Source organism: Panthera leo, chromosome B3, assembly GCF_018350215.1.
Source record: "Panthera leo isolate Ple1 chromosome B3, P.leo_Ple1_pat1.1, whole genome shotgun sequence".
Lineage (NCBI taxonomy): Eukaryota > Metazoa > Chordata > Mammalia > Carnivora > Felidae > Panthera > Panthera leo.
The window spans coordinates 52,612,901-52,627,339 of record NC_056684.1 but is presented as its reverse complement, the minus strand read 5'-3'; the positions used below and the strand labels follow the sequence as shown (position 1 = coordinate 52,627,339).

The window sequence follows — 14,439 nt, the reverse complement described above, 5'->3', positions numbered from 1 at the left end:
TACATTTCACTGTCTCTTCTTCACATTCTCTTATAGTTTCATATTAACCACACATACCTCCATCTCTAATTCAATTAAATATTTAAGCAAATTAGATACATTGCTAATATCAAGGGAAGCCCTGAGGCATTATAAGTAGAACCTTACCATCTCCCTTTTCCAGAAACCTCACCCCAACTAAACACAACAGAGTAAGGTACTAGGAGGCAGAAGAGGGGAGACAGGAGGTCCTGAGGAGCCAAAATAATGTTACAAAAAATTCTATGTACTAACAACTCTTACTTAATTCAAAACAGAGTTTTCTAAAGCTTCTTAAGCTAGAAAGAACCACATAGTACTAAGGAAGGAAGGGTGTCAAGAGGCCTTCACTATCTCACAAAGCCTTACTTTACGCCCACATTTCAAAGAGTGCAGTGGGGTCATTTTTTCCCCAGTCTTCACAGCAGATACAGATAACACTTAGCATGTTCCAACTTTTTATACTGACTCACCTTTATGTTCCCTTCTGCTGAGCCTGTAGTGAAATACTCCTCACAGGGAGCCAGGGCCAGAGCCTTAATAGCAGAGTCATGCGCCTGGAACGTGTGAAGTAGCTGTCTTTGCCTGATGTCAAAAATGCAGACATAGCCTTTCCGACCACCGGAGATGAGGAGCTGCTGTTTGGGCGCGTACTGAAGTACAGTGGCACCGTGATCATGGCATGTGAAACCTGAAGAAGAAAAATACCGAGTCTTTCCCAAATAATCTTGCAATTCTGGTAATGTTTGAATGCACATTTAAATAATACAGAAATTACCAATTTTTAATTTCAATTTGTGTAATCATGATCCAAGTATTAAAAAAAAAGATTCCAAGCAATGACAGAAAAAACATCCTTACCCATAATCTCAATATGAAAACACCTGCAGGAAGCTTAAACCTTAAGCCCACACTAAGCTATGCTGCCTTGTAAGAAGCCTATAGCAGCCAAAGTGCAGAGACCAAGCTTCCCAATGACACACTCAGCCACCACATTAATCCCCACCACAATGAGTATTTACACTATCCTAGTTCCTGCCCATACAGCTTGTATGGTAAGTAACAGACTCAACTACAGCAGTGTGAAAATGACCAGCTATAGGGAAAGGGTTACCTTTCCCAGCATTCTCTGCATTTTAATATAACTAAAGCTTTCTACCAATATGGGGGAAATCTTTAAGAGCTATTAATTATTCACAGAAAAAAATTGCAATCAAAACTGAGAAATAACTATACTTTCAGAATGTGTATCAGTATGTAGAATACAAGACTGAGAAATCTTTCTGTAAAAGAATCCATCTAGCTTTGTTTAACCCAAATGTATTGGAGCATGGAGCCTTCTATCTTTTCCAATTGGAAAAACTGCCTTAAAAGAAATAGTATTAAAAAAACTTTTTAAATGCTTATTTATCTTGAAAGAGAGTGAGGAAAGGGCAGAGAGAAAGAGGGAGAGACAGAGTCCCAAGCAGGCTCCACACTCAGCATGAAGCCCAATGCAGGGCTCCATCTTATGACCCTGAGGTCATGACCTGAGCTGAAATCAAGAGTTGGATGCTTAATTGACTGAACCACCCAGGCACCCCAAAGGAATATTTAAATAGCACTGTTCATATTTCTTGTTCTTTATTATTAGGTAATTCTTTAGCATATCTCCTTTCTATTGAGCTCAAATACTTTGCAACTAATTCTTAAAAAGCCTCGTTAGCAGAACCAACCTTCATATTTTGAAATGTAAAAAAAACGAACGCTATTCTATGCTAGTTGGATCTTTACCTCAGCAAGAAAGCCACTCATTTACATCCTTGAATAAACACTCACTGGCTAGAATAAAACCAGGAAAGCATTCCTTCGTAGGGTATTAAAAATCATAGATCTTAACTCACTTACCATGAATGAGGCTGTTTCCAGGTGATACCAATGTGTCCCAGAGGCATACATTTCTTATAGAGAGAAAACAATAATAATTTTTGAGGTGTTTTTTGTTATTGTCTTCAAGTCAAATATTTTTACGTATTGTATCTTACTATCTTTTTTGTTCACTCGGATTTATAAAGCAATGATTCTCAAGTAGGATCAGGATAAAAGCTGGGGATGTAGCTCTTGTAAGAGTTTATCCTGTTCAAACCACACAGTTGTGTCTCACAAGGCCCCACCTGTCTCTGCCATCTCATCCCTCAAGCCCATCTCTTTTCCATTACCACTCCAGGGAAATGGAGACATGATTTCCTGAGGAGAGGGGATGCTGCTGTACCCCCAGGGGTAACCACCACAGGGAAATGAGGTGTTTACTCATGGAAGTATCACCAATGAACATGATGTCAGGTGAAAAAAAGTACAGAGTATGGTGGCTACAGTGTCTCAAGAAGCTGACAATTAATAGCGCAAAAAAAAAACACAAAACTTTAACATAATTACATATACTTGTTGATAACCTACATTGTTTTTCTCTTTTTGGTAAGGAAAACTACTAAGAATTATGTAACCAAGTTTTTTTATCCAGAGGTGCAAAAACTCCTAAGTAAAAAAATCCATACTTGGCAGCAAGAATACCTTTCTGCTTAAAAATGTGATTATTTATGCTTCTGTCAACCTACCTGTTATCATTGGACTGTCCAGATGTGGCAACTAGACTTGAAGAGGTAATAAATGCAAAGTCGCTTGTGGCTTTACTGTGGCACTGCCAATTCTATGAAAAATAAAGTGCAAATGATGTTACCTAAAAATCCAGTAAAATCTGGTACAGCACAAACACATAGTTCTGCTACCAGTATATGCATGCGCAAAGAACAGGTTTTAAAAATCTAGAATAAAGTGATAAGCAGATTAGCTATTATTGGCGTATTCTTAACTAATACCCAGTGATACTTTAAAACTGGAAGAGTTGGTAATAATATGCAAGTAAAGGTTGTTTTTATAGATTATCTAACAAAGTAATAGGATGAACTTAACCAAGCCATTTAACAATTTTTGCTAATGATCTCAAATACATTTAATAAACTTTACATAATATAAATCATAATAAACAACAATAGCCCAAAGAGGGACACTCCCACCTGCCCATCTAGTCTTACACTACACTGTGAGGAACTCAAGTCAAATTAACTTCATAACTTAAATGCAAGCATCCATCTTCCTTACCACCTCTGTGCTCCCTGCCCTCATCTTCCCTTCCCTGTGAAGATTTTAGCAGTAATAAAAACAAGGTCAAATGTCCTGCAAATAATCTATAGCCTTAAGGCTGCCCAAAACCACTCTTAAGGATGTTCCAGTATGTGGGAAACCATTTACTGAGCCAAGGCATGACTTTTCTTGTTGGATCAGGTGAATGAATAGAAATCTGGAGGTGAAGACTCAGGAGGGTGTCCAGGTATTTTAAAAAACATTCTTCTGTTTGGAATGATCATGATCTAGATGTGAGTGAAGGTAAGAGGACAGATTCAAGAACACTTTCGTTTCTGTAAGAACTTTATGACAGTCTACAGGGCACTAATTTAAGAGAAATATCTTGTCTCATATACATAATTAAGAATACACATATATAGTCTAGAAAAGAAAATTCACATATATGAAGTTGTGCAGAAGAAGTTCTGTGCAGGATAGCATTACCCTCCAGCCTTCCTACCCCAACTGAGCCCCCACCAAGTGAAGACAGGCTTATCTACATCATCAAATGTTTTAATATGATTTGGATTAATGAGTGAAGTGGCCCATTGGGATTGGTTAATTTATAATGTAGTAAGAAAAATTCTGCAGCAAACTAGAATACATAAAACCTGTCAGAATTGGGTAGTGATTCACTTTAGGTACTATATTAAAAATATATCAAGAAAGGGGGTGCCTGGGTGGCTCAGTCGGTGGGGTGTCCAACTTTGGCTCAGGTCATGATCTCACGGTTCGTGGGTTCGAGCCCTGCGTTGGGCTCTGTGCTGACAGCCCAGAGCCTGGATCCTGCATCTCCCGCTCTCTGCCGCTTTTCCACTTGTGCTCGCTCTCTCTCTCTCTCTCTCAAAAATAAACACTTAAAATTTTTTTTTAAAAATCTATCAAGAAGTTAAGAGTTTTCAAAAAAGTAGAAACACTTCTAGGGAAGCCTCTCAACATTTTCAAATACAGTGGTCATCCTTCAAGTTCTGAAAAGGAAGCTTTTTTGCTTTTTAGTCATTTCGGTCTAAAACTAGGGCAAATAATGGGTGCTGTGCTGCTGGGCAGAGGTGTCCCTTTTTCAACAGATCCAATGAGTGAATCTCCAATGAGATTTAGTGTCTTAAACAGACACTTGATAAATAAGCAGCTTCTGGACGTGCTCTGGGAATGCTGAGTGATACTTACCATGTAAGGTTTAGGATTTGATGCAGTTTGGTTTACTTGCCAGATACTCAGAAAGCCCTCTCCATCTGCAACACCACACTGTAAGAATGGCACAAATATTAAACACAGCTTCTTATAACCATATCGAAGGCAAAATCATTGATTGAGAGTCACTGAAATCTCACTTAACATTCTGCCTGCCCTATTTCTATAGTGTAGGTCCCAGGAAAGCTAAGCACTAAAAATACCCTGAAACCTTTCAAGTGCTCTTCCATACCTATTTTTTTGTTTTCCTTTAGTAAGAAACAGGAAGATTTCAGGTGCTTTTACTAGGTACCACCAACACACTCAACAGAAATAGAGTTCTTTACCTTCACAGAGTATTTCATATCTTTAGGTAGATGATTGATCCATAAAAAAAACTGAAGATCTGTGCTTTACTGGGAGCCAAGGGGGCATATAAACAGACACCAATAAACCATCTGCCTAGCTTAAATCCAGGGTCACTGAATTGGTTTTTAGATGTAGTTTTACTAAACATCTCCTCATAAATATCTTTTTCAGATGAAGTGAGCAGTAACCCCCACCCCACCCCCAAACCAACCTTGTTGCCTTGTGAATTAAAATATAATCTGGTAACTCTTGCATTGCCAGCTTGGCGGAAACAGACAAGTTGCTGAGGTCGTGTCCATTCAAACATTCGTACACTGCCATCCTGAGCACCTGTAAGATCTAAAACACAAAAGGAAAGGCAGAAAATAAAAAATGAAAAAGCTAAAGAGTTCCAATATTTTCCATTCTATAAATGAACTTCAAAATGACAGAGGCCATTTATAATCCTTTGGATCATAAATAAAATACTTACAGTACTGATGGACTGGGTGGGACGTCATTCTCTTAACGTTATGGAGATTCCTTTTCATAAGCTTTAAAAGAAGATAAAAAACCAAATTCATTTAGTGCATTGCAGAAGAGAGGGGAAGGCCAACTCTAATTCTCATAGCCTTTATTCTCTTACAACTGGAATATTACTAACATATTCCCTGTTGTGGGTGTTCTGAACCACTGAACACATGATACCTGTCTGAAGGCTGCAGCAGCAGTCACGTACTGGCACAGCCCTGGCCCATATGGACCATGTGGGTACCAAGCAGCTTCATCTAGAATAAAGGGAACTCTCCTCCAAGTGCTCTCCCTGAGGACAATCAGGAGTCTCTCCAGACTCGTCAGAATAGAACATGAGAATGGGATCCCTTCAACCACAATGACTAACAACAATGTTATAGATGCATTTTTCAAATAGAGTAGACACAACTCCTCTTTGTCTCTGCTTTACCACTTTGCACCTCTCAGTTTGCCCATCTATACAATGGGAGATAATACTGTCACCTACCACCTAGGGTTGTTGTGAGGAACAGCATGCTCCTGACAGAAAGTCACAGTATGTTAGCTAACTAACATTATTAGTTATGGGGTGCTAACTAGTCATTGCCCTCATCTTGAGGATCATTCCTGAGTCAGAGTGACTTTCACTTATTCTGGAGTGAGTCCACACCCAGAAACCACACTGAATCGTAAGTAACATACCACACTAGCTCCCGTGCTCGTCTGCCCACTGCCCAGCCATGGCAGAGAGGAAGGTGGGTGCACCTGACTTGCTGAATAGGACGTGGCACTGGGCTGGTAAAGAGTTGTAGTGGAACCACGGTAATCAATATCATCTGAACTGTGAACAACATGTGTGTGTTACTACGAAGTGTTCTCTTAACACACATTCCAATTACACAGCTTCTTATGTATCCACAGGACAGTCTTTACTTTTAAAAAAATGAATAAATATCCATAAGGAAAACTTAGATATAATTCCTAATCAGAGGCAATTTTAGTATCTGTTAACTTTTCCCCTTGAGACAAAATATTTTACTGCACACAAGATGGAACAAATGTTTGCTTTGAAGAACTTAACACAAATATTCTTTTTATCATGTATAGAAAAAGATTATAAGGTCTCTTCAAATATAGATATCCCATGTATCAAACTCATACATTTTAAAGAAATCTGAGTTTAAACGTTTCTTCAAGTACTGATAATCATCACATAAAAATGTTACAGTAATTTTTACGATGGACTATACCATATTACATGGTTACATCAACTCTGACAGTATGATACTGAGACCTAGTAATATTATATCCTAAGAAAACAGAAAACCCTACAGAACAAGGAGAGAGGTGATGATGGCACCATTCCCAAGCACATAAAATGTCCAAGAGTGTGGAGAAAAGCAAGAGGGAGGGCAAATGTGGAGGAGAAACCCCAAAATAGGAAAGTGTTGCAAAACACTCTTGGTGCAGTATCCACAGCGTTACTGAAAAATGAACTTGTCTACATCTTCATCTGTAAAAAAGGTATGCCTGTAAGGTGATAATCAAGAAGGAATGATGAAATTTACCACTAAATGTGACCTATCAATCAGTCTTATTAACATATTGGTATATTCTGCTTTTTGTTTTAATTATCCAAACCAACTGAATTCGCTGAATACTGTGTAATTCCTGACATTTCTTTGTTAGGGTTAAATGTCAATGTTGTAGTTATTGGCATTAGGCTTTGGTGTTGGGGATTATTCTGAGTCAAACACTATGAATAGTTCCGTGCGGAATGGCAGAAGTATGAGTAATTTGTTCACTGATTTAAGAAGAGCCTTTCATTGGCACCTAAACCAATTATATTGGTTTCCTACCCAAATAAAGAGATATATATACTTTTCAAGATAATTCAAATCTGCATAACCATTTAATGGGTTCTTTTTTAAGAATACTACATTTAAAATGGACTACACAAGGCAGACTAACCTTTTGGATTCTCTGTCATATTCTTCTCCAATCCATATATACGACTGACAGGCCAGCAGAGAAGTAACATCAAGTTCTTGTACATCGTGTGTTGAAGCCAAGACAATTTCGTTACAGTTTGCCTATAAAGCAAAGGCAGAGTCAATAATTGAAGCGACTTCACTAAAATAATGGCACAATCTTTACAATGACTAAAGCTTTTACCTTATTAATGGAAAATGCCATGATCATATCTGACTCCTTATGAATGATTTTCGCCTTTCCACCTGGATAGCCCAGATCAGCTTCAACCTACAAAACATTACCGGCAGTTAGTTGTTGTGTAGCTCCATGAGAGACACACACACATTCCACAGAATTAAAAGAAGAATAAGAAGAAAGTGTAGCAGCAGCAGAAGCAAGAAAAAAGGTACCAGTAATTTTAGTATGTTGAGAATTAACTTTGGAATTAGCTTAAATTCTGATGCCCTATAATCATCCTGACTATAAAGATTTCCATTATGATGACAGGATACTGACTAACTGTCATGAAAGGTAACTAGTAAGTTTTTATTAGTATTTGTAACAGCAACGTGCCGCGTGCATCTCTTCCAAAAGCGTGCGGACACTGCAGTAAAAATGTGTATGCAGTAAGAGGCACAGGGTGGAAGAAAAAGACAGTAAGACAAGTCATGTAAGAAATTAAACATTTTAAAAGAGAGTAATAAGACAGGAAGAAGGAAAAGTTGGGAAGAACAGTTAGAAAGGGATGAAGGAGACTGATGAGAGGAAGGTGCACTGGCTTAGGGTCAAAGGTGACAGAAGGAAAGAAGATGCAGGATCAAGGAGGAAAGATAAGATAACCACGTGTTTAAGAACAGGCTGGAAAAGGGGACAGAAGTGAAGATGGAACAGGAAGAAGGAAAGAGAAGAACCAATGTTTAGGAAGAGCAAGTCAGACATGGTGGAGTGTTTCCTAACCTACACCACTGAGGTGTATGGGAGCAATGAGTATTTCGATTAGCTGGCTAGCCAACGGGTTAGTATTAGAGATGAAGGTTAGCTCCTCGAACTTTAAGAATGAGCTAAAAATACAAGAGCGTGGAACACTACCTTGCTGTGGCAATCCTCTGCTACGCAGTTTTGTCTGACCTGTTCCACACGTTCTTCTACAGACTAAGTAACACCACACCGTCACAAACACAAAACACGTGCATGAAATGAAATTATAAAGAGAATGAAAAATTTCAAACTGAAATGGTCACTCCATAATTTAAAGATGGTAATTTGTAAACTTCCCTTTTAAAAGCACAGAATCAAGAAAGAAAAACTAAGTAAAATGTGATGTCATCAGATGAACACAATACAAAGCAAAACAGGCAAAATTAATGTGCCTATTACATACATAAAAGCTGTCTCAAAATAAAAATTAGTTATTTGTATGCCAGTTATATAACTTAAAGCTCTAATTTAAACTGCAGTGTCTAAAAAATAAAACCTGCTTGTATGAGAAAATGCACTGCACAGATTCCTAGTCTACAGAGGTTTATTTCAAATACAAATTAACACTATTTCTGAACACAGATTCAAAGTACTGATAATTATTTCACTCTTACTCATAAGAAATATATCCATGAAGGGGTAGTTAGGGACTGAAATTCACATCAACTGTTCACTATAAATGATATTTTCTCCTTACAAGTAAATAGATGTTTGATAAAATGGCGCACAGGAAAGAAATCACACAAAGAGCTTACTCCTGGTTGATGACAGGGTCATCAAGGATGGCTACAGTCAGAATAATAGTTCTGCTCTTCTTTGGAAACCTCTGAAGGTTTGATCATAGCAATACACCCCTCCTAATATCTCTTGAAGTGATTGCTTCACTTTCAACCAAAAGGGCCAAATTCTCTGTGCACGCCTTCAGCGACTGCCTAGGGATGCTACAGAGGAACAATGACAGAAAGGTAACTGTGTGCAAGGCCCACTCAACAAAAGCCAAACTGCTGAACAACCTGTTTGCCTTTAATCATAAATAGCGGACTTTGCAACATTTACTGATTTCACAAAAACTGTCTTGTGGAATATTCTTCTTTAACATATTCAATGAGTAAAAATATCTTCTTATGAATATACCTAAAATTTCAGCATTTCTCAGGAGAATTTTCTAAGTAATTTTTTAAAATGAGCCAACATTTTAGAATTTTTAGGATGTTTTCAATTTGACTAATTAATCAATTCACTGAATTTACCAAATTTATGAGTACTACAATCCTACTTAATAATTTAAAAAGATAATCTACTCTTACTGAATGGATAATTTTGACAAATGTTCCATATTTCTGAGCTTAGTGACCAGTTTTTATTTTGTCTTAACAGCTTTAACACTTTTTTTCAATTTTTTCCTTACTGAAAACAAATTTTCAGTACATCTGTGCTATTCAAAACAGTAGCCATTAACCATATGTGACCATTTAAACAAAATTAAGTCACACTAGCTACTTTTTTTTTTTAAGTGTATTTACCTCTTTTGAGAGAGAAAGAGAGAGAGAGCACACACGGAGAGGAGAGCAAGACAGAGAGGGAGAGAGAGAGAGAATCCCAAGAAGGCTCTATGCTGTCAGTGTAGACCCCAACACAGGGCTCGAACGCACAAACTGTGAGATCATGACCTGAGCCAAAATCAAGAGTTGGATGCCTAACCAACTGAGCCACCCAGGCGCCCGTACTAGGTACATTTCAAGTGTTCAGTAACTGTATGTGCCTAATAACTATTGTATACAAAAGATATAGATTTCCATTATCACAGAAAGTTCTATTGGACAGCACTGAACAAGATAGTAATTCCACTCAATAATTTGAAATCCAAAAGGTACAAGAGGGTACATGATAAAAATTCTTCCTCCCAACCAAACTCCTACCATGTACTTCCCATCCTTGGAGCCAACCAATGCTTACAGAGGATTTTAAGAAATTTCACCTCGCTGTTCATGGAGACCCTCTGCTTGTAGAAAATCTGAAGAGAACACACAGTATATGGGGCTGCTGATACCAACCACACAGAGACTGAGGGATATAAAGGAGAGACTAAGGGGCAGAAGGAGGGAGAGGCTTAGTTACAGAAGAAGGAAACCTAAGAGAGTAGATCCTGAAGACAAGACTAAGGGTTCAAGCAACCTAGACACCTCACTTCCCACAACTCTTGAGGCTCTGACAATCCAACCAAACCATGCTACAAACCTTCTGAATAATTAAACATATTCCATTTTCAAGGAATCATTACATTCAATAATTAGAAGAACTAAACATTCAAAAAACTGATCCCTTAATATACTGGCTTTCTGTGAATAACAGAGTCCTAATTGAGCAGGTATCTTTTATGTTAAATCTATTTCTTAGTTTATGAAATTTGGATGAAGCATCACTACAGGAAATACTGTCAACAGTCAACTAAATGAAAGAGAATGAAATCTGTGATTTCCCTAACAAACCCTAACAAATGGAGATGTGGTTCTCTATTTTACCTTGGAAAACAGAGCCATATGAACTGTCCCTCTCAGTTTTCAATTTTCTAAGTGAAATATAATTCATTGTTTTTTTCTCATAGATTTTGTTTGCCAAATCTTTAATCTAATCTGACACTCTACTCTGTACACTCTCTACGCTGCCCATTATCTCATGAAGTAGCCACAAGGACTGATATGCTCATGTAACAGATCTGTACCCTCCTCTTTTATAAGAGATATTTTTAAGTTCTAAAGTACCAGTCTCCCAAATTCCTGATTCTTCTTGAACCCTGTATGACATTAAATAACTAATTCACAATCAGCTTAAAAATCACTGTGCAGTGCCAAACTTTTGCATCACTTTGTAAAAGCAAACTTCCTTCATCACATATTCATATTTCTGTAGTTTATACTCTTTCACAAAAATTATCTTGAATTTGTTTCCAAAGTTTATCCTGTTCATTTCTAAATGCTAAATAAACAAAATACTTTTAAAGGGCTATGTTAGATTTCCTGTTAAATGATATTCAAAGAATCATAACAGAGAGTACACTCATTTATATATTAAATCACCCAAATAATCCATCACAATATTTATTATTTGTAAAAGCCCAACGGAAAGCCTTGCAAAGAAGTACCAACTTTCACTTGGTTATGCGTGATTTACCAAGGGACCTATGTTGTCTCATTGTTATAAAATGAAAAGTCTAAGATTTTATCTTATAGAAGAAATTCACTGTAGTCAGGTAAACTATTACCCATAATGTATGAAAGATAATTAGGTTGCAACCAAAAAGTACATCATTAAAAAAGTTAAAACTAAACAAAAATTACAAAACAAAGTGGTTTTTTTCCCCAAAATACCTCACTCTGTTTTCTTTTCTTAGTGAAGATATATCTAATAAATGTCTCTTGAAGGACTTCTTGTTTCACAAGGAAATGCCAGAGTCTTTTGACTGGAAGTGCAGAAGAATCCCGGGACCTATTAAAAAAAAGGAATACATCTTATTTAGCTCTGTAGAAAATGTGCTTCATATCTGCAGAAACTTTAAAAAAAAACCTCCATTATCTATTGCAAAGAAGATACATCATTAAGTTCAGCAAAGTTTTATAATTTTTTTTCTTTTAATTTTTAGTTCTTCTAAAAATACTCCTTTATCTAGCAATTAATTCTCTAATTACATGGTTCTCTGAATGAACAGGTTGAGCTGAGAGTCAAAAGAAGCTATTATTCTCTTTTTAAATTATATTGTAGGTTGGTTCTGTTGGTTACATAACATCACCAATGAATATAAAGTCACAGAGTTCATTTTTAACAACCCCCCCAAAGCTAAAAAGCCTGTTTTTTCAAGTTTATCAGTGATACTCTTAATCACAGGACAGGTGCCTCACAAAAAGTTTGCTGCTTATCCAAAGGACAGACAGGAGGGCAGGTAGAAGACCAAAACATCAATAAAAAACCTTAATATATTTACTATTAAATTATTGCCAAAATGTAAGTAGCACCTTGTTTGTATATGTAGATTATTATCCCAAAATATTTCTGTATGAATTCTTAAAATGGCAAAAATATAATAAATGCTTTTTCTTGATTACAAAAGTAATACATCTATTCAATTATTGGTCATCCTGGGAAAAATGTTTTCTATCCAGATTATTCTAATGTTTTCCTTCACATATACTGCTGGAAATAGAACTGTAGGTTCAAAGTTATGAATGTTTTTACAAAAACATAAAATAAGCATATTTTGCCAAACTACCTTCCAGAAAAGTTAAACCAGGCTACGTTTTCATGGGCATTATAAGCATCCTTACTTGAATGGAGTATTTTCAGGTTCTAGCATTGCTTTATTTCGAAGAATAGCTGGTCCGGCTCCTACTGAAAGGTCAGTTGGGTAAGTGTTGATATAGTTAGGTGGTGGACCTTCAAACTGATCCATTTTCTCTTGCAATATCTGTTCCCAGTTCTCCAAGTTTTTAATGACAGCAATACCTAATGGTGATGTTACAGGCAATTCTAAAAGAGGACAGAAATGCCAACTTGTTTTCATAAAAATGTTGATCATCATCCACATATTTAAAAAATCTGAAATTTTTGGAGCCAAAACCTCTGAAAATACAAATAAACCTGAAAATGTTGATCTAATACTATTTGGATTCTTAGTGCTTTAGCAAAACAGAAGTCCAGCTCTCTAAATTGAGCAAGAAAATGTCTAGCTTCTCCAGTCTGATTTCCTGCTTTTTCTTTCAACCCTCTGGGTAAACAGTGGTTCTTGCTATGAATTAAAACCATAGACTGGAGCCTAAAGTACACAAGATCTCATCAAATCTCCAATTTTTAGTACCAAACACTCTTTTATGTAGATTTCTATGAAGAGAAACTTGATGCTAATATATTTAAGAACATTAATTACCTACCAGAGAATTCCAATCCAGCAATGGGAAAGAAATTCTTGACGTTGTGAAGTACTAGCTTAACCATTGTCAAATGCAGAAGAGCCCAGCTGTTCAAGGGAAACAAACAAAAAGTTCTCCTTCACTGAAAATAACATGAGAGAAGCATAGTAATGATTCCTGTCAACTGTTTAGCCCAATCTCCAATCCAGAAAAAAAGTTGTTCTTTTCTAACAACTTAAACCTTTGTCATCCCTGATAATAAAAAATATGTTAACAATGTACAATAGAATACACTTATAATATCTGAAAACCACCTAATGGAAAAAGATTTATAGTCACACGCAATCTAATAGCATATCAATGAACATATACCAAGTTCTAATGTCACATCAATAAATTACATATTTTTTCTAACTGAAAATGTTTGTGTTTCCACTCTACATGTAAGCTATTCTTAGACACTATATGTGAAAGAAATACTCTACTCTCTAGAAATTTAACCTCAAAGATACAGAATTACTAACCTGAAAATGTAAGTCAGCTCTTGTATAATAAATTCATGATAGTATTACTTAAAATTCCTAACGTCAGGATTTTTTTTTTACCAAAGAGAGAGAGAGAGAGAGAGAGAGGAAAGTTACCTATAGGAATTTGGATCTTGGTGCTCCTGTATTTGTGTATCTGAAAAAAAAGCATCATCTTCTTCTTCATCACTATGAATGCTTTCATCAGAATCATATATAACACCACTATCAGACAAAGGGAGAAATGGCTGCAATAAAAGATAAAGTTATTTTTTAAATATATAATCAGGTTGTTTTTGTCCTAACTTAATAATGAACATTTTTAAGTGGTGTCTAAATAAAAACTTCCTTTCACAAATGATACTAGGCCTACAAAAGTCAAGAAAACTAGTCAAAACTCTCAGATTCAATAAAAAAACTCAATACCTAGATACAATATAAATACTTCTAGAGCATTAATTATAATAGCCAAGTTATGGAAGCAAATTAAGTGGCCATTGATAATCTATAAAGATGTGGCACATGCACAGAGAAGTATTACTCAGCCATTAAAAAGAATGAGATCTCGCCATCTGTGACAATATGGATGACCTAGAGGGTATTATGCTGAGTGAAGTGAGTCAGAGAAAACAAATACCATATGATTCACTTATATGTAGAATCTAAAAAACAAAACAAATAAACAAAAAAACAGGAACAAAATCATACAGAGAACTAGTGGTTTCCAGAGCAGAGGGAGATGGGCAAAAGAGGCAAAAAGGATTAAGAGGTACAAAGTTCCAGTTATAAAATAAATAGTTCACAGGGATGATAAATACAGCATAGGGAATAGGGTCAATAATACTGCAATA

The 14,439-nt window shown here is 36.3% G+C and overlaps 1 protein-coding gene across 3 annotated transcripts in view; it reads right to left on the bottom strand.

The window, feature by feature from the left end:
* The window catches only part of DMXL2 (Dmx like 2), a 151,434-nt gene that overhangs the window by 1,597 nt on the left and 135,398 nt on the right, over window positions 1-14,439 (bottom strand). For all 3 annotated transcript variants that reach the window (XM_042942020.1, XM_042942021.1, XM_042942023.1), the window contains 14 exons: window positions 13,706-13,836; window positions 13,086-13,171; window positions 12,483-12,684; window positions 11,532-11,649; window positions 8,275-8,337; window positions 7,387-7,473; window positions 7,183-7,304; window positions 5,914-6,052; window positions 5,192-5,252; window positions 4,931-5,058; window positions 4,348-4,425; window positions 2,613-2,704; window positions 1,906-1,958; window positions 492-709 (listed from right to left, as the gene is read on the bottom strand). In XM_042942020.1, the coding sequence (XP_042797954.1) occupies window positions 492-709; window positions 1,906-1,958; window positions 2,613-2,704; window positions 4,348-4,425; window positions 4,931-5,058; window positions 5,192-5,252; window positions 5,914-6,052; window positions 7,183-7,304; window positions 7,387-7,473; window positions 8,275-8,337; window positions 11,532-11,649; window positions 12,483-12,684; window positions 13,086-13,171; window positions 13,706-13,836 (1,578 nt within the window). The remainder of the gene's footprint in view (window positions 1-491; window positions 710-1,905; window positions 1,959-2,612; window positions 2,705-4,347; window positions 4,426-4,930; window positions 5,059-5,191; window positions 5,253-5,913; window positions 6,053-7,182; window positions 7,305-7,386; window positions 7,474-8,274; window positions 8,338-11,531; window positions 11,650-12,482; window positions 12,685-13,085; window positions 13,172-13,705; window positions 13,837-14,439) is intronic.